Genomic DNA, 23,330 nt, shown 5'->3' on the forward strand with positions numbered 1-23,330 from the left:
TCACACTGAATAAAATGCAAAATCACTGCAGGGTTCTGAGCGGAGGAAGGACAATGACCAGACTCACATTTAAAGGATCACACTGGCTGTTATATAAAGGACAAGACTGTAGGGGAGCAAGGGCAGAAGCAGGAAGGCCGGTTAAGAGGCCATTTCAATTATGCAGGGCAGGCAGGTGGTGGGGAGCAAAATGGTGGTGGTGACCGTGGTGGCAGTGGCGATCATGGTGGCGGTGGTGGGGATGGTGGGGATGGTGTCGTGGCAGTGGTGATGATGATGACAGTGGTGGTGGTGATGGCAGTGATGATGGTTATGGTGATGGTGGTGGTGACCATGGTGGCAGTGGTATAATGGTGATGATGGTGACGGTGGTGGTGATGGTGGGAATGGTGTGGTGGCAGTGGTGGCAGTGGGGATGGTGACGGTGGCAGTGATGATGATGGTGATGCTGGTGGTGGCAGTGGTGATGGTGGTGGTGGTGGCAGAGGTGGAGGTGATGGGGGTAAGTGGTTAGATTCTGGACATATTTTTAAAGTAAGAGGAACCACATCTACAGACCCAGTTCTGCCAGTTCTTGAGCCCAAGGACTCAAGACGTGTATTAATAGGCTTAGCCCTCAGCACAGGAGGTGGGGGTACATGAAATAATATCTAACATAGTAAGTGCTTATTACCTGCCAGTCATACTAGGAGGGCACCTCGTAAGGTAGGAAACTAAAGCACAGGACATTAAGTGGTTTTAGTTAGTAAGCAGAAGAGCTGGGATTTGAACCCAGAACACCTGGCACTGGGACCCTCATGCATAACCACTCCTCATACAGCCTTGCTGGTGAAGGCGCACTTTGTAGACGTGAGACCTGGTGACTGAGGGACAAACAGCTGGAGCTGATGCACCGAGAGTTAATCGGGGTGACCTCTGAAGTGCAGCAGCCCCAGCTCACCACTGAGGCAGAAAACCCGCAATAAAGCAGTGACAACCACTGAAGTTGATCCCAAATGAACGAATCTGGGCACAAGGTGATTCCATATTGGGATGACAACTAACTAGAAATATGGCAGTTTTGCACACTTCCCGGTTCCTAAGCAGTGTTTGGCACATGATGTAACACTTCCTTGATGATCAGGGACAACCTTCCCTTCCCTAGAGCACTGAGCTCCCAGAAGCAGAGCTGCATATGCCATTTGGCTTTGGGGGAGGTTTTGGTATGATTTTTTAAAAGGATATATTGCAGTTTGAAATGAGAAAGAGAGATTAAGTAGCTGGCAGAATATAAGCAGCGTTTTTGCAACTTAGCCTCAGGAGAGATGGCGAGAACTGACTCGGAGTGCAGCTGGGCCTTTGGGACTGCCCTTCTGCCTCTGAGGAGGGACGGGGAGATGAGAGGGGCTGACGGCAGTGCTACCAGCCTACAACTGGCACTTCCCTGGGAGGAGCCAAAGCTTCTTTGCCTCAAATTCTCTTGGATTCTTCTCATGCCAGTTCTTTTTTTTTTTTTTTTTCCTTTTGGTAACATTTTAAACATATAAATTCAAACCTACAGAAAAATTACAAGAATAGTAAAATGAATTCTGATATAGCAATTATCCAGATTCATCAATTGCTACATTTTGCCTCATTTGCTTTTATTCTCCCTACATGTACTTTTGTATGTATGCGCCATTTATTTAAACCACATGAGCTTAAGTTGGAGACATTATGCCCCCACTCCTAAATACTCTCATGTGTTTTTGCTAAGAATAAGGACATTCTCTTTCAGATCTAGAATGTAATTAACAAAATCAAGAAATTTAACATGAATACAACACTGTTATCTAATCCACTTTGCAGATTCAAAGGTCATCATTTATCCCAATGATAGGCTTCATAACAATTTGTTTTCCAGTCCATCAGCTCTTACATCTCTTTATATCCTTTTATATGGAAAGGTTCTCAGACTTTCTTTTCTTTCTTACTCATTCATACATTACAAATGTGGGAACTATCTTTAATAGCCATCAAATACAGTCATAAATATTTTTGACATCATGTGACTTCAGACCCCTTAAACTTAAATATTTCCATCTGAAGGCTGTCCTTCATAGGAATTGTTACATAACTGTTACTGAGTCCAAGCTCATATGGTTTGCCGCATGACAGGTCAATGAACTGAGAAATTAGTTGTTGAAGCAAGGAACAGCGACCTTACTCAGACAGTCACCAGACCAAGAAGATGGTGGACTAGTGTCCCAAAGAGCTATGTTGCCAGGGTTTGGATGCTAGTTTCTTTCACAGTACAAAAAGGTGGAGATGAGGGATAACGTAAAAAAGGGGGATAAGTTGTTGCAAATATTTCCTGGTTCTGGCCAGACTACAGAGGGGATGTGTGAATTTCTTTTCCCCAGCCATTCACAGGTGGGCCTTGTCAAGATATTTCCTGTGAGCTAAACAAAGGTATTTTAGCTTAACCTCAGGCCTGGGAGGCAGGGTTCCCAGAGACGGGCCATCATGTATACCTTAAGCTATAGGCAACATCCCTTCGTAGTGATTAACTTGTAGCAAAAGCAATAGAACACAAAGCTTAAAGTAAAAGAAGCAGACCCAATGCAGAGCCGGATTTGCTCTTCCCTGTGACAGGACCTGAAAGGTCAGGGTCATCATAGCCCCAGCTTGCACAGCAGCAAGATCTCAGTTTCCAGCTCCTTGAAATACCCTCCACCAGGAAGCACGGCATTTGCACACTCCTGTCAGTGCCTGGCTCTTGCTCTTGTTTAAGTCTGGACCGCAATTATCCTTCTAACCATGGATCCCCCGGATTCACGATTCTGCTGCCAACAATTAGGTAACTACTGAATCACCTTGGAGCTACTGCTAAAACCATACCCTGTACAGTTAACAGAAGCTGATAATTAGCAGAAATCCTTGAACTTGTCTTACAGAACAACAGATATGGGAACGTCTTGTTAAAACTCCCTTGCCTGTAAATTGCCTTCCTAGTTGCATGCAGCCCAATTATTTTACAGGGACTTGGAGTCAGCTCCTGCCCAGTGTGAGCACGGTGGGGCCAGGTGGGACCACCAACCCTAAAAGGGGGCCTGTGCAGGTGTCCCAGGAATGGCCTGTTGACATCAGGGGACTGGAAAATTCTAACCTCAGATCACATAAATGCTTCCATCTTGAATATACAAAAACATATCATCCAGATGCCTTGGTGCAAAACACAATGGCCTTACCTTTTCCTCTGCCTCCAATCACCTTTCTCCACACCTAAGACCACCTTGCTTATCCCATAAATATCCCAAGCCCCTCATGTTCGGGGAGGCAGATCTGAGAATTATTCTCCCTCCTCCTCAGAGGAGAAGGGCCCTGGTTGGGACACACTCTGCTGCCCCTTCTCCCACAGTAGCCGCTGTAGCAGAAGGCAAGTTTCCGTGCCCCACACACCCTGAGGCCAGGAAAGGTCCTTTTTCCTTTTCCTTGAGAGCCCAGGTAGCTCATTTACATCTCAACAGCACAGGAAGAGAAATAAAAATTCCTCCTCTGATGGTTTATGCAAAACCCAATCATCTTGGCTATTTTCAGGGATTTTTTTTTCCAGTTCCCAAATATCGACTTCAGTTTAAAAAAATAACAGTAATAGACAATGATATATATACAGTACTCACATTCACATGCCTATTTTCAGTAAAACTAGGAAGAGAGAACAGGATTTGGTACCAAGATACACACACACACACACACACTCAAGATAAAAGCCAAACTGCAAAAGGCCCACTTTGATATAACAGCAGAGCCATTTGGGCCATTGCCCTCCAGACCTCAGGGAGCACTGAGGTCACACAGTGTTACAATAAAAATTTCATTTTCTTTCATTTATAGGAGCATAGCTGAAGATCTCCCAGTTTTGCAAAATATACTCTAAGAGAACTAAATATAAGATGGCACAGAGCTCTGATCATCTCTACTTGATTATTCATAGCCGATGTTATCAAATATCAAGCAAACAACAATTCAAAACGGTCTCTCGGGGTCACAATTCCCTAGCCCCCAAAGGGAAATTCCTAACCAGTGCCTTGTCAGCCCAAAAGGGGAGAACCCCAACCAGTGCCCCATCAGAGCTGAAGAGGAATGAAAGCGCAAGGCCAGAAAGGAGAAGTCCGGACCCAACGCTCCACCACAGGGAGGCCAGCGCAATAGGGAAGGACACCCTGGTGTCATCACATGTGAGCCCTACTACTCAAAGATGTCTCAACTGGCCATTGTAAGTACTGATACGAACACACGTGCAAGCAACAAACATGTCAAACAAAGATCAGATAAGGTGTAGCCCCAAAGTTTCCACTTCCACTCCCACTCCCACACAGAGGCCTCCAAACAGATGGGTCCAGCTCTCAATAAGAGAACAGACCCAGAGTGGCTTGCAGTGAGCCCAGAATGGCTCACTCTCTGCAAGGGAAGTGTTGGGTAGTTAGAAAATGGGGGCACCGGGCAGACAGGTGGAGGAGAGGGAGGATGGTCTGAAAGATGGCATTATACCTGCCTCCAGCCTAAAGTGACTTCTTCTAAGTGAGTGCCAGCAAAAAAAACTGGTTAAAACTCAACAGCCACGACAGCACGGTAGCAGAAAGGGCCTAACCAGACAGGACTCAGTGTTCAGTGTACTATAATTAACACTGCGGTTTAGGCTCCCACCCCCTACCCAAGGGTTCTTCTGTGTACACACTGGGTAAGGACATGCGCAAAAGGGGCCAAACATGCCTAAGCACTCCAGGGACCAGAGCTGTCAATCAATCAGGAGACCTACCTCTAAGTGATGACATAAGAGAAGGGGAGACAAAACCCACCGTTTTTCCTCCCTCCGATCAGCCCAGCCTCCTGTTCTTGGAGGTGTCCTTGTCCTTTCCTTTGAAATCAATCTTTTAAAATCATTTTCCATACAGCACACCTTCTTCTGACTGCAAACTTGTCATTGGGGTATGACAAGAATTGGGGTCTTTACCTTTTGGGGTAACGGAAAGAGCCCAGATGGAGTGGGTAGAATTTTCTATTCTGCACAAGCTGGAGTGGCTCACCCCAAAACCATACACAGAAAAACACAAACAACAAACAAGCCACGGTCGCACAGATAAGACAATCAGAGGGGGTGGCGTCAGAACTCCACTGCTGCTCCCAGATGGAGGCCTCCAAACAGGTGGGCCCAGCTCCTGAAAGAGAACGGACCCAGAGGGGCTCTCAGTGAGCCCAGGGTGGCTCCCTTCCTGGTGGGAATGAGCCCAGAAGGAGCGGAAAGGATTCCCAGCCGCCTCGAGCTGGAGCTACTCACCCCCAGGCGACTCCAAATGCGAACAGTAGCTCCGGCCGTTTCTCCTGCCGTGGGGCCGCCGGCGTCTGTCTCGGTTCCCCAGAGCCAAGTGCGCTCGAGCAGCCGCTGGGACCCAGGGAAGGGGCTCGACCGGCCATGGGCACAGACCAAAATTGTTACCAAAGGCACATTCCTGTGCCCAAAGTACCACGAGACCAAACAAACTGAAACGTAGGAGTTTGGGGCAGCGAAAGGTTGACTGACTGCAGGGCCGAGCAAGGAGGATGAGAGATGGCGCATGCCCAAGAGAACCCCACGCTCCTCGGAGGGGCTCAGCAATAGATATTTAAAGGCCAGGTGAGGGAGGGGGGAGCTCACAGGGTACGTGATCAGCTCGTGCGCAATCCTGATTGGCTGATGTGGAGGTAACAGGGCGGTCAACACCATCAACCCCTAGGGGCCAGGAGGTCTGGGAGCCACGAGCTCTCGATCATCAAGTAGTTAATTTCTTCCCTTTTGTCGTGGTTTTCAGCTTCTGAAAACCTCAGGAACTATACATGAGGTCCTATTATCTGGGTACTTCAGAGAGGAGGTGCAGCAGAGGACACAGGGGAGGCGTCTGTCCTGGGAAAGCCCCACAGGGTCCTCTCGGTTACAACTCTAAAACAGCAGTTGTCAGTTTGGCTGCACATTAGAATCACTTGAGGTACCCTTTAAAAATATTGGCACTCCAGGCCAATTAAATCAGATTTTCTGGAAGACAGATTCAAGTAGATCTGCTGCTCTCTCCAATCCATGATGAGCATGGATTCAAATATGATTAATTCTCTATACCAGAAACCAAGCCAGGTTCTGCATCTGAACTTTACTGAAGACAGGAATAAGTGAAGGGAATACCACATTTTTAAATTCACCTTAACTTAGGCTACTTTACACAAATCCAGGCTCCCTCTATTATTCTCACTGGGCTTTTGTAGGAGCCTCAATGCCCTAGCCTGCCTCCTTGTGGCAAAGAAAACTTCCAAGCACCAGTGGGATGTGCCTACAAGAATATCCAGAGTAGATTCAAGAGGCCACTCATAAAGGAAGGAGTTCCTTGTTTAACCAAACCTGAGGCCACGTGTTCATCCTCATTTCCTATTCCAGAGAACTTGCAGTAGGAAAATCCACCTCCTTCAGGACAAAGTCCACGTGGTCCCCATGCTAGTGGGTCCAGCTATGACCCCATGGGCAATCTCACCCCAGCTACCTCCAACTGCAGCTCAAGTAACATGTACACAGAAGCAAAAGATTGTTTCCTTAAATATCACTTTCCCAAACAGTAAAAAGGACAGTGATTTCCATTTTTAACATTTCTCCGTCATGTGAAGTGTTTTAATAGTTCAGTCCAGGTCGAACATTTACAAACTAGTTTAGTTCTGTTTTATGGTCCTTCCTCTACTGCATCATCCCTGCAATATATTTTGGCCTAAATTCCCAACATCTCTAAAATAACACTCAAATATCAACATACAAATAAATAAACAAATGAAGGGATAAACATAAGCACATTGACACCCACTACTCGCCTGTATGTAATTTAAATATACATTTAGAAATCTCTCCAAAAGAAACATAATATACAAAGAACTCTGCCTGCAACATAAGAGACAACTTTTTGCATTACCCTAAAGAGCAATTTAATCCTTAGAAGAGTTTATTTGCCATTTTTCAAACATTTCTATTTTCTCATTATGTTCTCTATTTTATATTTGTATATATACAAGGTGGCTTTTCCAGAAGAAAAAAATGTTCTGCAGCAAACATGTGTTCCAATCAGAGTCTCTTGCAAGAGATAAATGCTTTGCAACTCTTGACTTGACAGTTCTTTCTCAGCTACTATGATTCCCTACAATGTTTCAAAGATCACAGAACTAACTTCACTTCTGAAGCTCAGGGCATGATACGCTCTCCTTCACCAAAGCAGTATCTCCAAACAGGAAGCTTTTCCCAAGCACAGAGCCCAGCGTGAGGGTTCAGCTCTGAGATGACAAAAGGAGAAATTGCCTGCCTGTCCACAACTTGCTCTGGAAACCAATGCCTTTTCTCTCAGTAACTGCTGCTGAGTCTTACTGCCATGAATTTTCAACCTTCTTTTAAAAACTTTTGAAAATATATCTATGCAAAGAGAAAAGGCTTTATCATTAAGCCCACCACCTAAATATTACTACAGACATCTTATTATAAACCTTCCCCCTACTGTTGTAGGGGAAATGTGCATTTTTAAACACAGAAGTAAGAACAACGATTACAAACTTTTGTGATTCATTTTCTCATGATAAAATAATTTTTTTTCTTTGCCAATAAAGAGTCTTCTACAGTCACTTAATGGTCACGTAGAATATCAAAATTAATTGCATAACCAGACCCCTATTGTTAAGCAGATTGCTTGTTATTTTCTATTCTTATACACAGTATCTTTGTAGCACAACCTTAGCACACATCCATGATTCTTTCCTTGGGATCAATTCCTAAAGGCGGAATTACTACACTGGAAGTTATGCAAATTTCTAATTAAAAAAAATAAACATTGCTAAAATGACTTGGAGAAAGTTTCATCCAATTTACCCCTATTTCAGCACTTTTGACAATAAGGGACATTACTTAATCTCTAATCTTGTATAATCTGTTACATAAAAATATGGATTCTCACTTTTTTCACACCATTTCATATATTTTCATGTAATGTTCTATCTGATTACTTACAAAGTTGAACTTTTTTTTTGTTGTAGGGCAATAGTTTAACTTATTTTACGAATTGCCTGGTGATATCTTTTGGCCGTTTCCTTTTATTTAACTTTTTCTAAATTAGAGTTTCCCTTCCCATTTTTCACATATGTATCATTTTCTTGTAGATTTGTAAGCTATCTCTTATATAGGAGACATTAAAAATAAGATGGCCTCCTATACATGTCTCAATTTTTCACCACTCACTTCTCTTTCCAAAAAGTTCGTTTTTTTTTACATTTACTCAACCAATATTAATTATTATGTAATAAAATCAAACAAGCTTTGCTTACAGGTTTCTGTTTTTGAAGTCACACTTAGATAAGTCTACCCTTCTAAGATTATTTAGCTATTCATTTATTTTATTCCAGTAATTTCATTGTCTATTATTTTAATTTTTAACAGCTAAAACTTTGATCCATCTGAACATTGTATGGTGTATGAAATGAGGTAAGAATCTAAATTTTTAATAAAAGTCTTACAAAATCAGTTTTTGTCTAATTCATTTTTTCCTCACTGATTTATATCTCATTGTATATAAAATTCTTATACGTTAACTTGTTCTGTTTCTGGATTTTAGTCTCATTGTCTTCCTCCTCCTCTGCCAACATCAGCCAATTTAATTTTAATTGTATAGTTTGTGTTTACCCATTTCTTTTTTCTTTTTCAAAAACAAGTTTTAGCTCTCTCCTCTAACATTTGCTTATCAAAACTAACTTTAGAGCCACTTGGAAAGTTGGAATTTCAACGAGAATTGCATTCCATTTTTAGATTAACCTGAGGAGGATTTACGTCTTTACAATATTATATTTTTGCAACCAAGAATATCCACTTAGTCAGGGTCTCTTATGTTCCTATGCTTATTTTGTAGTTCTCTTCAAGAGGAACTTGAACATTTTTGTCAGGTTTATTCCTGTGTTCTTTTTTTCTTTATTTTTCTTTATTTTAATTGAATTATAGTTGACTTACAATGTTGTGTTAGTTTCAGGTGTACAGTAAAGTGATTCAGTTATACATACTATATATGCTTATATATATATTCTTTTTCTGATTCTCATCCATTATTAGTTCTTACAAGACAGTGAATATATTTCCCTGTGCTACACAGTAGGACCTTGTTGTTCATCTATTTTATATATAGTAGTGTGTATATGCTAATCCCAAACTCCTAATCTATTTTGCTTAAAATCATTCATCAGCCATTAAAAAAGAGTCAATATTTTGAAACACCACAAGATGGGGATGTTACTCCATTTAAAATTTCCTTTTTTCCTTTAAGCAGAACTTTATTCATAGGGCTTAATGTGTACTTTCTTAGTCAAAAATTAAGATTGCAAGATCATTTACAGATTCAAATGAAGTTAGAATCAAAACCATCTATATAACAAAATTATAATAATGACTTTCAGTTAAAATGTGTCAGTGGAGTGTGTGTTATGTCTTTGACTCTGCTGGCTGTACACGTCTGTTTTTTGTATGCCCTTCACTCTGGGTGGTGGTGGTGGTGGTGCTGGTGGTGGTGTGTGCGTGTTATGTTCCAGGCATTCATTGTCCTTTTCCTCTGTTGCTCTGTTGTTCTACATGCATGGTTCCCGTGTGGTGATACTGTATGTTACTGTAATTATCTCTCCCATTAAATTGTGTCTAGCTCATGATTACAACCCCAGTATCAAATAAATGTGTATCTCCATTTGTCTTATGGACATGTTGGGCATGCTAACCTTTGTTTCTATTCTTCCTTATCTATTCTATTTTTCCATTAAAAAAAATCTTACTACAGCAAAGAATGCAGGTAGTCCACAATCATGCTCAAATATTTTTCTTTTCCCTCTTTTTTCTTACTTCTATTTCTCTCTAGAATCTATTAAATGTTTGCTTCTTAAAATTAGCTATTATTATTGAACTGAATTAAGAAGTAGGAAATCATTTTACGTTTTATATGTGCCATAGCGTGTGTGTGTTTATACCTATGTATTTGTTAGTCTTCCAGATGCCTTGTACTTGATACAAGATGGGTCTCCTATTGATTTATGTGCTTCATGGACATTGACTTAAGTAGCAGAGAAAAATCTCATTTTGATCCACTATGTCAGTCAGAAATCACTGTTTGTAGGGAGAATTTTAATTGGTTTTCTCTGCAAATTCTTTTTTTACAAGAGGTCTGGTTACCTATTGATCAAGTATTTATAGTCTTACCTAATGTGAAACTAAATTGCCTAACTCCACTATCAAATTCATGAAATAATAAAGCTTTTTCTTTTTAAAAAGTAACCATGTCCCCACTTCTATTCAACATCATACTGAAAGTTCTAGTTAACACAATAAAACAAGAAACAGAAATAGTAGCATACAGATTGGATAGGAAGAAATAAAATTGCATTTGTTCACAGACGATATGGTTGTTTATGTACAAAATCTGAAAGAATCAACAAAAATATTGGAACAAATAAATAATTGTAGAAGATTGCAGTAGACAAGGTTAATATACAAAAATTAATTGTTTTCCTATACACCAACAATGAATAGTTGGTATTTGAAATTAGAAACACAATACCATATACGTTAGCACCAACCAAAAAAAAGAAAGAAAGAAAGAAATACTTAGGTATAAATGCAGTAAAACATGTACAAGATCTATCTGAGGAAAACTACAAAACTCCAATAAAGGAAATCAAAAAAGATCTAAATAAATGTTCAAGAACAGGAAGACTCATGTATACATCTATCAAAATTCATCAAAGTGCACACCTGAAATATGCGTAGTTTACTGTACCATACCACAATAAAAGTGTTAAAATAAATAAATAAATAAACAATAAATAAATGGACAGGCCAAAAAAAAAAAAAAAAAGGAAGACTCAATTATCATCAAGACGTCAGTTCTTTCCAACTTGATCTGCAGATTCCGTGAAGTCTCAATCAATATCCCAGCAAGTTATCTTATGGATATTGACAAACTGATTCTACCATATTTATGCAGAGGCAAACGACCCAGACTAGCCAGCATGACACTGAGGTGGAAGTACAGAAAGAGAATTAACACCACAAGACTTACTATAAAGCTACAGTAATCAAAACAGTGTGGTGCTGGCAAAAGAACAGACAGATAGATTGATGGAAAAGAATAGGGAGCCCAGACAGACCTACACAAACAGAGTCAACTGATCTTTGACAAAGGAGGAAAGACAATTCTGTAGGGACAGGACAGTCTTTTCAACAAATGATGCTGAACCCACCAGATATTCACAAAGAAATGAATTTAGAGAAAGTCTTTACCTCCTTTACACACAAAAAATAACTCAGAATGCTTTACAAACTTAAATGTAAAATGTAAAACTATAAAACTTCTATTAGATAATATAGTAAAAAATTTAGGTGACCTTGGGTTTGGTGAAGACTTTTTTAGATACAACAGCAAGAATATGATTCATGAAAGAAAACATTAGTAAATTAGATTTAATTAAAAATTAAAATTTCTGCTCTGCAAAAGACATTGTTCAGAAATGAAAAGCCACAGACTATGAGAAAATATGTGCAAAACACGTATCTGATAAAGGAATTGGTATCCAAAATACCAATTAAGAACTCTTAAAACCCAACAATAAGAAAACAAATAACCCAATTAAAACATGGGCAAAAGAATGAAACACACAGCTCACCACAGAAAGCATATAGATGGCAAATAAGCATATTAAAAGACAATATCAAATATCACTAGGGAATTATAAATTAAAACAATGAGATCACTACATTAGAGTGGCTAAATCTTCTCTGCTACCACCAAATACCAATGAGGGCAGAGAAACAGGAACTCATTCATGGTTGGTCTGAATGCAAAATGGTACAACTACTTTGGAAAACAGTTTGGCAATTCCTTCATAAAGCTAAGCATGATCTTACCATATGATTTAGCAGTTGCACTCCTAGATATTTACCCAAATGAACTGAAAATTTGTGTGCACATAAAAACCTGCATACAAATGTTTCTAGCGGCTTTATTCATAACTACCCAAAACTGGAAGCAATCAAGATGTCCTTCAATGGATGAATGTATAAACTGTGGTACATCCATACTTCAGAATATTATTCAGTGATAAGAAGAAATGAACTATCAAGCAATGAAAAGACATGGAGGAATGTCAAATGCATATTTCTAAGTAAAAAAAGCCAATCTATAAAGGCTACTCAGTGATCTTTGACGTTGTTATTGCAAAAAGATGGCTTGTCGAAGGCCTAGATGATTGTCTAGCATTTTTTAAAAAAATTTAATTAAAGTATATACATTGTTCTTTTAGATAAAATGCTATTGCACACTTAATAGACTACAGCAGAGTGTAAATATAACTTTTATATGCAGCAGGAAACCAAAAAATTTGTGTGACTTGCTTTATTGCAGTATTTCCTTTATTGCAGTGGTCTGGGACCAAACTCACAATATCTCTGAGGTATACTATATACACTCTTTTCAAATGTACAAATAAGTTTAAAGCATTAAAAAAGGAGTGACAGAGCCTGATTGTATACATTGACTCAATACGTTTTGAATACCTAAGTTGCAAATCTTGGCCTCTGTATTTCCTCCTTTCAACCAGAAACTCCTATTATTTCAATTATCTTACTCTCCCACTCTTCATCTTTGATGCTCTCAAGTCCTTTAATCCTTTCCATGAATAATATAAAACATATTAGTTCACAAAGAGTTGTACATTATTAATGTTTAATCTTCTTAACAATCTGTATTATTATCCCCCTTTGAGAGACAGGGAGATTCAGACAGATTTAGACACTCACCCGAGATCACATGGTTAGGACTTCTGAGAGCAAGTTAAGCGGAGATGCTTTATTCTCATTGATGTAAGCATCAATTATTTAAACAAATAGGATAAGGAAAGATAATCATCTACTTTGCTATTTCAGACCAATATAGATTAGCCTAATTTGGAGTTGTTAAAAAATTTGAACTTCTTAGTCCATCTAGTTGGCTCTGACATCAGGATACAAACGGATAGTTTACTATAGATGGGAAGCAAAGCAACCATTTAAATTTCCCTCCCAGAAGCGAAATCCCGCTTCTCAATTGAAGATAGGAATCTGGATCTCTGAACACAGTGTGACTAGAGGCAGATCTGGGATCATAAGCATTCAGGTAATGGAAATGGAAGAAGTCACTCAGGAGCAGTAAAAACCATAAACAAAGAAAAGCTTAAAATGTACAAGGAATACAGAGTAGAAGCCACTGAAGGAAATAATAAGCAACATAATCCACATCACATTATGTTGACTGTTTTATACAAGCTTACAATGAAACCAGATAGCTTTGTTTTCCCTAAATGTTTTTTCCACCTTGACTTCAAGATCCTGAAGGACACGAATCACTTTCCCCCTTTATATTTTCCTAAACTCGTCACCCCCAGTAGCCTTACACATATGTAGTAAAACTCAATGAACTTTTGATTCACTGAATTTAAACCTAGCAAGGAATTCCATTCCCTTCACCCATCTACTGCCCTGCTTTCTGGCCCTCAACCCAAATCTCTTGTAAGAAACAAGTTTCTAAATTCCTGCATCATCCCCTGCAGGTAATCCTACTCTCACAGCACTTTTGGCTACTAGGTGCACAGGTTTAGAGGAACATTGTGGTGCACAGTTGGTTTTCTGAGAGATATATCAAGGTTCATCATTGGGAGAATCAGTTAAGATTGATGAGAACGTGACCCCATGGCTAATTTCTTAACGGCACAATAGAAAGCCAAACACAGCCTCTGGTGGGGGCATTGAAGGGATAGGAATTGGAAACCAAGAATTTATGACTTTGGGGCAGATACAGTACCCAAACAGCTTCTGGTATCATCCATCAAAAGGTCCCAACTATTGATCAAATGCATTCAACCTGGTACTGACTTCTTAACATTTCACAGGTGAAAAGGAGAAGAGCAGAGGTTATAAGGAGAATCCACAAGTGAGCAGCACATCCTGGTAAACCTAGGACTGCAGTGCTGAGATGCACGTAACAAAACAAACCTCACTACAGACCACATTTCCCTTTTTTCTTCTACTCATCTAACCACCCCCTCTTCTATCTGAACCAAACCCTCATCCTCTTTCCCACCTCTCATTTGGGGGCTTAACTTTTTCTCCCTTTGATCTGTGTGGATCTGAGTGTATATATGCTCATATGCCTTCGGGGGTGGTGGTTTCCAATAACTTGGGCTAGTAAGACTTTTGTGTTAGTGCTACACTGTGCCAACTCTTTCTCCTTGAGATTATCTTGTAAACTAGAGAGAAACGTTTACATGAATTGTTTTTCCCAATGGTGGGTTTTAAATTGTTGAAGTGAGATGGGATCCTTACTGAGCATGGCTAACCAGAAAGCAGAAAACAGACAATCCCAATTTCAAATGCTATTAGGCTGTGGATAAATAGGGGACTGGAGACACTGCAGAGTAGTCAAAGAGGAAGACCAACCTCTAAAAGGGTAAAAGGAAAGGGCCTTTGCTGCCCCCGATGCATTGGAAGATAGGTAAGTAAACTGAGACACCTGTGGCAGGTGGTGGTGGAAGGGAGGAATAAATGTTGAAGATCAAAAAGGTTAAGATGTTAGTTTAGGTTGCAGTAAAGTAAGTGTGGCCTTCTGGTGTCAAATACTTGGGTTTAAATTCTTACCTGTAGCCAAGTGATCTTCAGCAATTAAGAGTATGAGCAGAGCATCATTACTTCCACCTAATTCATAATTTGAGGGTCATATGATTTAAATACACTGCTTAGAACACAACATGGTATTCAATTAACTGGCAGCTTTTACAATTATGTTTACGGATAGAAGGATCCAAAATAGAACTTTTAGCCTACTATTGTTGGCAGCTTTTGGAAAACAGCAGTCAGCCATAAACCAAAGAAGAGCAGTCTCCCATAGGATAGAGAAAGTCACAATATTCACACTCAAGGCCACAAAACAGTGAACCTTTTACTAGATATTAAAGTTTAAAACCACACAACTTAACAGTAATGTTAATTTTACCACTAGGTGGCAATGATACAGCTGAATTTCATTAACAAGGTTAATTTTAAAAACAGTGAGCAAATTCAGAGAAATTCCAAGAAGCTGTTTAGTACATATTTTCATTTTAGATAAATCATTTTACATATAATTTAATTTATGAATACATAATAATCTGATTCAATATGGATGTTAACTTCTGATGCTTTTTTTCCCTATGCACTGAGGCAATTCATGCAACAATTTTTAAACAGTTCTTGTCACAAATAAATCTTTTTTAAAAATCTAGACACATCATTAAGATAACAGAAAATTATGGAAAGCTACAAATCTTTCTGAAGTTTTAGAATTCTAAGAAAGTCACTGTAAAATGCAAAGTATTTCAATGAAAAAGTTAAACCTTTAAAAAAAAAATGACTCATAAGAGAATTTTTTTTTAAATTTAGGGCCAAAACGTGAAATAACATACAGACACTTTGCTTTTAAATTATGAATGAAATTAACATTCATGTAGGTAAATCTTTTCAATGTCTTGAGTAAACATAATTACTAAGTTTATCAAAATTCTGACAAACCAATTCTAGAAGAAAACCTTTTCACAAGTGTCAAAATAATAAATGATGAGATTCCTTTGACTCTGGTACTCTCCATAATTATTTCTGCTTTCTTCATAAAACAGGTCATAATTTATGGCTTATTAAAAATAAAAACTTTATTATTTTAATTTCTTCTTCTTTTCACATCAAATAAAAGCATGACAAACTTTTTCAAATTATAGATATTTTCAAGTACATATTAAAAAAACTTACAAATACCCAAGATGTTCCCCCACATACAGGGTGGGAGCTGACATCACCACATGTAAAGTTACAAAATCTGTACTATAATTAGATGAATAAATAATAAGCCTATACTGTTACCCAATTAATAACATAATAAAAAGACCCAACTAAAACAAGGCTACTTATTCCCTTTGTATAAATAACCTAAAGTTCCCCGGATTTTCAACTCCCAGTTTTCTACAAATGAATAGATCATGATCTTATACATCAGTTTTCCAATATTTTTCTCACTAATTCAGCAATCACTCCCTATATTATAGTTCATTTCTAGAAAAATCCCCTCCTCTTGCCACACAAACAAATGTAAGAAAAGTATGATTTCTAAGTTATTTTCATAATTCATTCATCATTCTTTCCTCTTCATTCAGAACTTCATTTTGAATCATTACAGATTACCCTGAAATCTAACAATGTAGATACTTCTCATTCCATCAGTGTATATAAAGATGCAAAACAGATAATTTAATTTGGTTAGCACAAGAACAAGAAAAGATTACTGTGGCAGCCCTCACAGAGCAAACAAAAGATTTCAGGGAAGTGCTCAAACTGTTCACCTACCTGTAACTTCTGCTAGAAAATTTAGGGAATGCCACTGTAATGGAAGGGGTAATTGCAGATCTATAAAAGTGAATGCATATGTGTGTGTAATTTATACCTGTACAGAATCAGCTTCCAATTATCCACACAAATAAAGGGACAAGAGACAGATGCTGCAAAACACATAATCCTCAAACCAATTCAGATACATTTTTGTATCTGTATTTCACAGGACTGTGTCTGAGAATTCAGAACACAGAGAGAACGAAGCCATGTTGCAAAGAGGTTAAGAGTTACAAACAATTACCAAAACAATGGTAATGTTGATATGCCATCATTGACTTGAGTTTGTCATCTTCTGTTTATTTCTTATGGTGGCTCGAAGTTTACGTATCACCAGTCTATCAGGCAGAATCATATCCCCTTGTTGTTCTAGATAATCCAATAAATTTTCAGTCCATTGGAGAGCAGCTGCATGATTAACATGTCTCTCCGGGATCAGTTCTATCTCCTCCTCCTCATTTTCACTGGATTCGTCTGTCTGGCCTTGTGCTCTTCGGATGATTTCACTGTCACTTAATACTTCATAGCCTGGTTCAGTACTGTCAACTTCAAGCCACTTTTCAATGTTCTCAGTAGTCACATTTTCCAATCCTTTGGTGTGTTGTAAAATGGTAGCCACAGCAGCCACTGAGATATCTTCTTCATCAAAGTCCAGGCCTTCTTTCTCCTCAATGGTAGGGAGAATCTTCTTCCATGCTCTGCTAATGGTAACTGGCTTTACTAAATTCCATGCCATTGCTACTTCATAAAGTGCATCCAGCAGAGTTAGCTTCTTCCAGAATGATTTCAGGTCGTTACCTTCTTCCAAGTTGTTCTGGAGAAGACCTGCCCGGTAGTTTCTCTTCATTGTGGCTACAACTCCCTGATCCGAGGGCTGAATCAAAGAAGCCACGTTAGGTGGTAAATATTTAGCAAATATTTGGCCATCATCTGACCTCAGGACGTTCTCATTTGGATGTGTTGGTGAATTATCCAACAGGAGCACAGCCTTTTCCTGCAAGCCTTTGGATCTTAAGTGCTCTCGAACTTGTGGCACAAAGATCTTATCAAACCACTGTCGGAAAATGGAAAGATCCATCCATGCACCTTTTTGGCTGAAATAAGAGACTGGCAGGTTTGAGGTATCAGTTGACTTGAAGGAGCGAGGTTTCCTTGCTTTCCCCACAACACAAAGTTTAAGTTTGTGTAAACCTGTTGCATTGGCACAACACATCACAGTGACTCTTTCTTCAATTGACTTGTGCCCAGAGACTGTGCATTTACCTTTGATTACTGAAGTCCTGGAAGGTAGGCATTTCCAAAACAGTCCAGTTTCATCAGCATTGTAGATTTGTTCAGGCTGCAAATTCTCTCGTTCAATAAAGTCTCGAAAGTTGTTACAAAAATCCTCCACGGCAGTCTCATCCCCATGAATCCTTTCATTTCTAATGTTAATCTCTCTAATGCTGTGCCGCTGCTTAAAACGAGTCAACCAACCGGCAGAGGGGTTAAAATCACCATCCATTCCCAAAGCATAAAAGAAGAACTCTGCCCTTTTAGCACAAATCGGTCCAGACACAGGATTCCCTTTTGCTCTTTGCTGGTTGAACCATTCCAGCATGGCTCTGTCCAATTCCTCATACATGGATGGTTTCATAGATTTCCTCTTGGCCAGAAGACTTGTGGAATCAGAACTGCTTGCATAAGTTATAATCTTTTCCTTATTTTTTCTTATATCTCGAACTGTTGTCTCCCCAATTCCATAAATCACTGCCAGTTGTTTGGAAGAACCTCCATCTTCAAGTTTCTTTATTATATCAAGCTTATCTTTAATAGTCAGCACCACCCGCTTCCGTTTCCCTGACATGGTGTGGCTCGGGGACTCAGGGAGTCAAGCCCACACTCACACTGAAGCAGTCCAGAAGATCCTGCTTTCTCTCTCACAGACTCACTGTAACCCAGTCTTACACACCCCGTCTTTCAACCTTACCAGGAACCTGGTGGCCCCGACCCCGTCCCCGGCTGGGCTTGGCTGGCAAAGAGACGGCAGAGGTCGGTGCGGGGGGAGGAAGTTGGACAGAAAAGGCCTTTAACTTCAGATGGGCAGTAGAGGAGGCCCCAAGTCACCGCGGATAATCCGGATTACAAACATTTGTCTCACTCCCCCGGTGGCCGCGAGAAAGACTATAACCCCATCGCGACCACAAGCCTCCTTTACGCCCAGACCCCAGGTCAACGGCCGTCACTAACCCCTGCCACACCCCGAAGTTACGGCAGAGAGCGGAAGAGCCAGGGAGCCGGGGACTGGCCCCTTCCCCAGGGGGACGGGTGCGTGTGACTCCTTCCCCAGCCGCCAGCCGCACTTCCCCGCGTTGCGCTCAGCCTGCACAGTCCTCCCGGACCCTCACAGCCCACCGAGCGCCTCTCCCACCTCGCTTGGAGCCGGGACCCCGCACCGCTCCCTGCCTAACGCGCGGCGACCGCTCCTCCCCCAGCGCACGCTCCCGGAAGACGCCCCCTCCCGCGGCCGACCAGGCCCCGCCCCTGCCCCTCCCAGAGGCGGGACTTCCCTTGGTCCCCGGAAGAAGGCGGAGCGTCGCGAGTCTGGACCCGGTACCTGGGGCGGAGGCAGAGGCGGAGGCGGAGGCGGAGGAGGTTTGAAAGGTGAGGGCGCGGGGGCGGCGCGGGGCCCGGTCGGGGCGGGGACTCGCTCTCTCTCGGGCTGCTAATGGCTTATTAGAGGCGCGGGGGAAGCCGCGCCTCCCCGCGGCCGGGGAGGAAAAATTCCCTCGGGCGCTCCCGGGGTGGGCGGGACGGCTCCCCTCGGCGCTCCGCTCCACTCGCGCGCGGCCCGGGCGAAGCTGCAGTGGGGCGGTGGGGGGAGGTGCCAGTTCCTGCCGCGAAGGGGAAGTGGGCAGGGCTGGCGCGCGGAGCGCGGGTGATGATTTCGCGGGTTTCTGGCCCTTCCAGATCCTGGTTTGTTTTCTGGGGTCCGAGGCTGCTCTAAGGTCCGGGTGTTTGTGTCGTCCTGCGCGCGTCATCGGGGAGCTCCGTTGAAGGGCCCCGTTTCCTAGCTACGGTGCCCCTCCCTTCTGGGGACAGAGTAGCGGACCGGCGGACAGTGTCTGCGTCCCGCCAAGGAGCCAGGTTTGTAATCATGAAAATGACTCTGGGGTTAACTCCCGAGAGGATCTGTTCCTTCCTCGGCCATCCATCCCTGCTGAATTTAGCGAACCACCTTCAGTGTTACAGATTTTAATGAATGCTGTAGTTGTCCAGGATGCCAAGCTGTCAGGAGCCACTCCATGCGAATTGTGGAGTACTAAACCTTGATTCTAAGTGGGGGACGTTGGCTTTCCTGTCTTTATATTATTGTTTCTTCATATTTTCCTATTCCCTATTTCTGTCGTGTTGTGCTGCCCTGTTTACCAGCCAATGGAAGAACTATGATAAATTGATTCACAGCATTGTGATAAGAGCATAAAAAGAATCATATTCTGTAGCCCTTAAATCATGTGTTATGCTGCCTTGTTTTGGTGTCCCTAGTAATTTCATCAGATTGTGAGCTCCTTGGGAGCAGAGACTGTGTTGCTGATTTCTTCTAGTAACGCCACAGCTCTGAGCATGTGCTGGCGTAGTATACATTCAATGACTATTTCTTTGGTTAATTAAGATTTCCTCTCCAAACTGACATGTAAAAGGAAACATCAAGAGGAGTAATGTTTTACAAATAGGATGCATCCCTTCTGGTGGAATTTCAAGTAATGGCTGGGTTTCCACTGCCCTTCAAATTTTTAAGTGTAAAGTACCACCTACATTGTTTGTGGGGTAAGCCCACGATTCCTAGAATGAATCCTTTCTTGAGGATGAATTAACCTCAAAGTCTAGAATAAAGGCTGTTTCTTCTGATGGAAAATTCAGGCGTCACCAGAGTACCCTTTTCAGTTGTAGAGTTAGTGTGTTAGAGAAAGAGCACAAGCCCAATGGATTGTCGCCTTTATATTCTTTCCCAGACAAGGTAGCTGTGTATGTGCGTCGTACATGATTTTCACCATAAAGCACAAAAATGTGATGGTATTGATCATCTTCATTCACCTATTTAACGCTTTCTGTTTGGAATCTGTGTTTTTCTCTTTACCTAAAGGTAAGGTATCATTAGAGAAGCTTAATTAAACTCTCATTTAAAAAAATTGAGTGTATGATAAGCTTAAATAGGAATTTCGCTCATTTGCATGGATTCTTTTCTGAGTGAATTCCAGCGCTAGAGAGCTGTCTTATCCATCACCCTAGCTTTACCTTCTCATTTGTCTCCTCTGGTTCAGTTCATGCTCCTTTGCCATCTGTTATCCTTCCCTCCCCAGGTCACATAGTAAAAGTATCCACAATTTAAAAAGAGGAGCCACCCATATTCAAATTATCTTATTTTTTCAATGACAGAGTTTTGACATTATTGATATAAACAGCAATTTTGAAATATGAGAGAGACCCTGGAAATCTGGCAGTTGGTCAAATGAAACCTGATTTGTTTAAATTAAATTTGCCTCCTCAAATGTTCAGTACTGCAGTTTCCAAAATAAATTTTTTCTCATCAGAGACTGCCTTTTCTTTGAAATGTTTACTTTTCAACTCAATGGAGAAATCCTTAAATTTTGTAATCACTGTCATCAGTAAGGTGGTAGAGGGAAGTCTGCAAATTTTCATCTCCTGTGCACATTCTCTTCTTGCCAATGGATAAATTATTTCCAGAAGTTTCTGGCCTAACTCATGTGCACTAAAATTCAGTTACAAAATTTAAAAAGTATATTTGTAAACTCTTAAACTATTTTAATGATTATTTTCTGAAACTAAAATTTAGCATGAATGAGAGATAAAATAATGACTTTTTTAAAGACGTTAATTTTTCCTACCCTGTACAAATATAATGAAGGCAGCGGTGATTGTGTAGCACTGGACCAGGAATCAGGACACCTGGTTTCTAATCCCTGCTCTGTCACTAATGAGCTGTGTGATCTTCAGTAAGTCATTTAAACTCTGTGTCCTTGGCTTTGATTTTTATAAATGAAGAGAGAGAATATCTTCCTTCTAGGATCATTGTCAGGATTTTAAAATACATTTGAAAATTTGAAATTTAAAAAGGCACTGAAAGTTTGAAAATACACTGAAAGTTACTATACATATGTAGATTTTTAATAGTCTAACTCTGTGCAGTCACAGGTATTTGCATAGTGTGACATTCTTAATCATTTCTACCATTGTGGTAGGAATTGCCTATTGATATGATAAATAACTGTCTTTTGCACATGGTGCAGTTTTGTAAGATGATCATTCAGTATGTATCAAACTAATAAAATCATCTTTCACTTTAATGTCCCTGCTGTCCATACTTTAGTGTATCTACTGAAGCCATATTTGTCATTTGTTTTCATAAACATTTTTTTCATTATTTCCCCCAATTCAGACATTTATTTAAAAACCTTACCTTACAGTATGAAGCATGGGCACAGTTAACTTATGCAAATTTATAACTACGTGTGCTTTAAAAATACTTCTTTGTGATACATGGCTTCAAAATATAGTGATCCTAGTTTATCTGGTGCTTAATAAAAAAAAAAACAGCAATAATCTGTTTAAAACCTGGAAGAGAAACTGAGTGGACATATTTTGAAGCAATATGGTGTATAAAAAACCATTCTTTGAAAAGTAACATAGAGATCTTAAAAAAGTAATTTTGACTATACAGTTTTATTCTTAGCTGATTTTAATATAAACAAACCTTCTGTAAGATAGAACCTAAGTGAAACTACAAATAGCAGAATATCTGGTCTATGGACTAGGATTTGTTAGATTCCTGTTAACAATATTGAATATATCTTGTAGCAGTTACTGTCATAAGGTCGCCTACATTATAGTTTCTGGTGTATAATCTTAACAACTGTTGTTGTTCTGATTTTATATGAGTTAATATTATAGTAGCATTCACATTACCGTATAAACATAACAGAAGCATACAATCAAATGGGTAGTATCTCCCCATCACCAAAAAAAAGTAATCATGTTGGGAAGCCGTAAACTTACTTCAGTAATACTGCCATGGGTCAAAAAAATTTTGGCATTCTGTTTTTGGAATTATGATCAGAGTTTGCAGCACATTTGAAAAATATCTTTAATGGAAGTTAATCTTCATCTTTTGAAACTGTATTTCATTTCTGGAAGCAGCTAACAGTCCCTTATAACTAAGACAAGTGAATAAAATGGATATTTAAACCTCTCTTTGGGATAATGAAATGTGATTATTTTCATATTTTTGATACTGTGGTTTATAAAAACTGTTCATATTATTCTGTGCCATTGTGGAAATCCTGGAACAATCACCCTCATAAGATGATTTCTTTGAAGGAGAGAGAGAGCACTCAGTTGAATACATACGTTCTTAGGTGCCCATTATGAGGTCAGTCTCAAGACATTGTGATCATATTTCTGTTCTCCTTAGTCACCACAGAAGTACATGTGTGTTAGTGTTTTTCTAGTTATCTTATCTCTGTTCACTGTACTGTGTACTTGTGATAATTTTGATGGAGTTCACCCTTTTCTGAATCAGGAACTTAGAGCATTTGTTTTCCTTCCTAGTACCATACTCTGCTTCGTCATGAAACTTTTGTTTTTTCACCTCACTGTCTTAGTGGATTGTAGTAAATTTTCTGTTGGATTAGATTGTGTCTTTAACTTTGAATGGTTTAAAGCCATTGCCATTTTACTAAAATATATAGAGGCTGCAATCTTAGTGGACAAGTTATCTCTCAGTTTTGCACCGTTGTCTTTTTTTTTTAATGTCAATGACTACTTTATAACTTCTTTCATATAAATGATC

At 40.0% G+C, this 23,330-nt stretch overlaps 2 protein-coding genes across 3 annotated transcripts in view; one reads left to right on the forward strand and one right to left on the reverse strand.

Moving 5' to 3' along the window:
- Window positions 1-14,988: 14,988 nt before the first annotated feature.
- On the reverse strand, window positions 14,989-18,970 carry JRKL (JRK like). The gene has a single exon (XM_006186514.3). The coding sequence runs from the start codon at window positions 18,327-18,329 to the stop codon at window positions 16,755-16,757; it is 1,575 nt and encodes a 524-aa protein (XP_006186576.1). The 5' UTR covers window positions 18,330-18,970; the 3' UTR covers window positions 14,989-16,754.
- Window positions 18,971-19,028: 58 nt separating this feature from the next.
- CCDC82 (coiled-coil domain containing 82) overlaps window positions 19,029-23,330 on the forward strand; it is a 31,078-nt gene continuing 26,776 nt past the window's right edge. The window contains exons 1-2 of one of the 2 annotated variants that reach the window (XM_032488287.1): window positions 19,029-19,126; window positions 19,433-19,609. The gene's annotated coding sequence lies outside the window, so the exon portion shown is untranslated. The remainder of the gene's footprint in view (window positions 19,127-19,432; window positions 19,610-23,330) is intronic. The other variant, XM_032488288.1, reaches the window with a different exon arrangement.

Source organism: Camelus ferus, chromosome 10, assembly GCF_009834535.1.
Source record: "Camelus ferus isolate YT-003-E chromosome 10, BCGSAC_Cfer_1.0, whole genome shotgun sequence".
Classification (NCBI taxonomy): Eukaryota; Metazoa; Chordata; class Mammalia; order Artiodactyla; family Camelidae; genus Camelus; species Camelus ferus.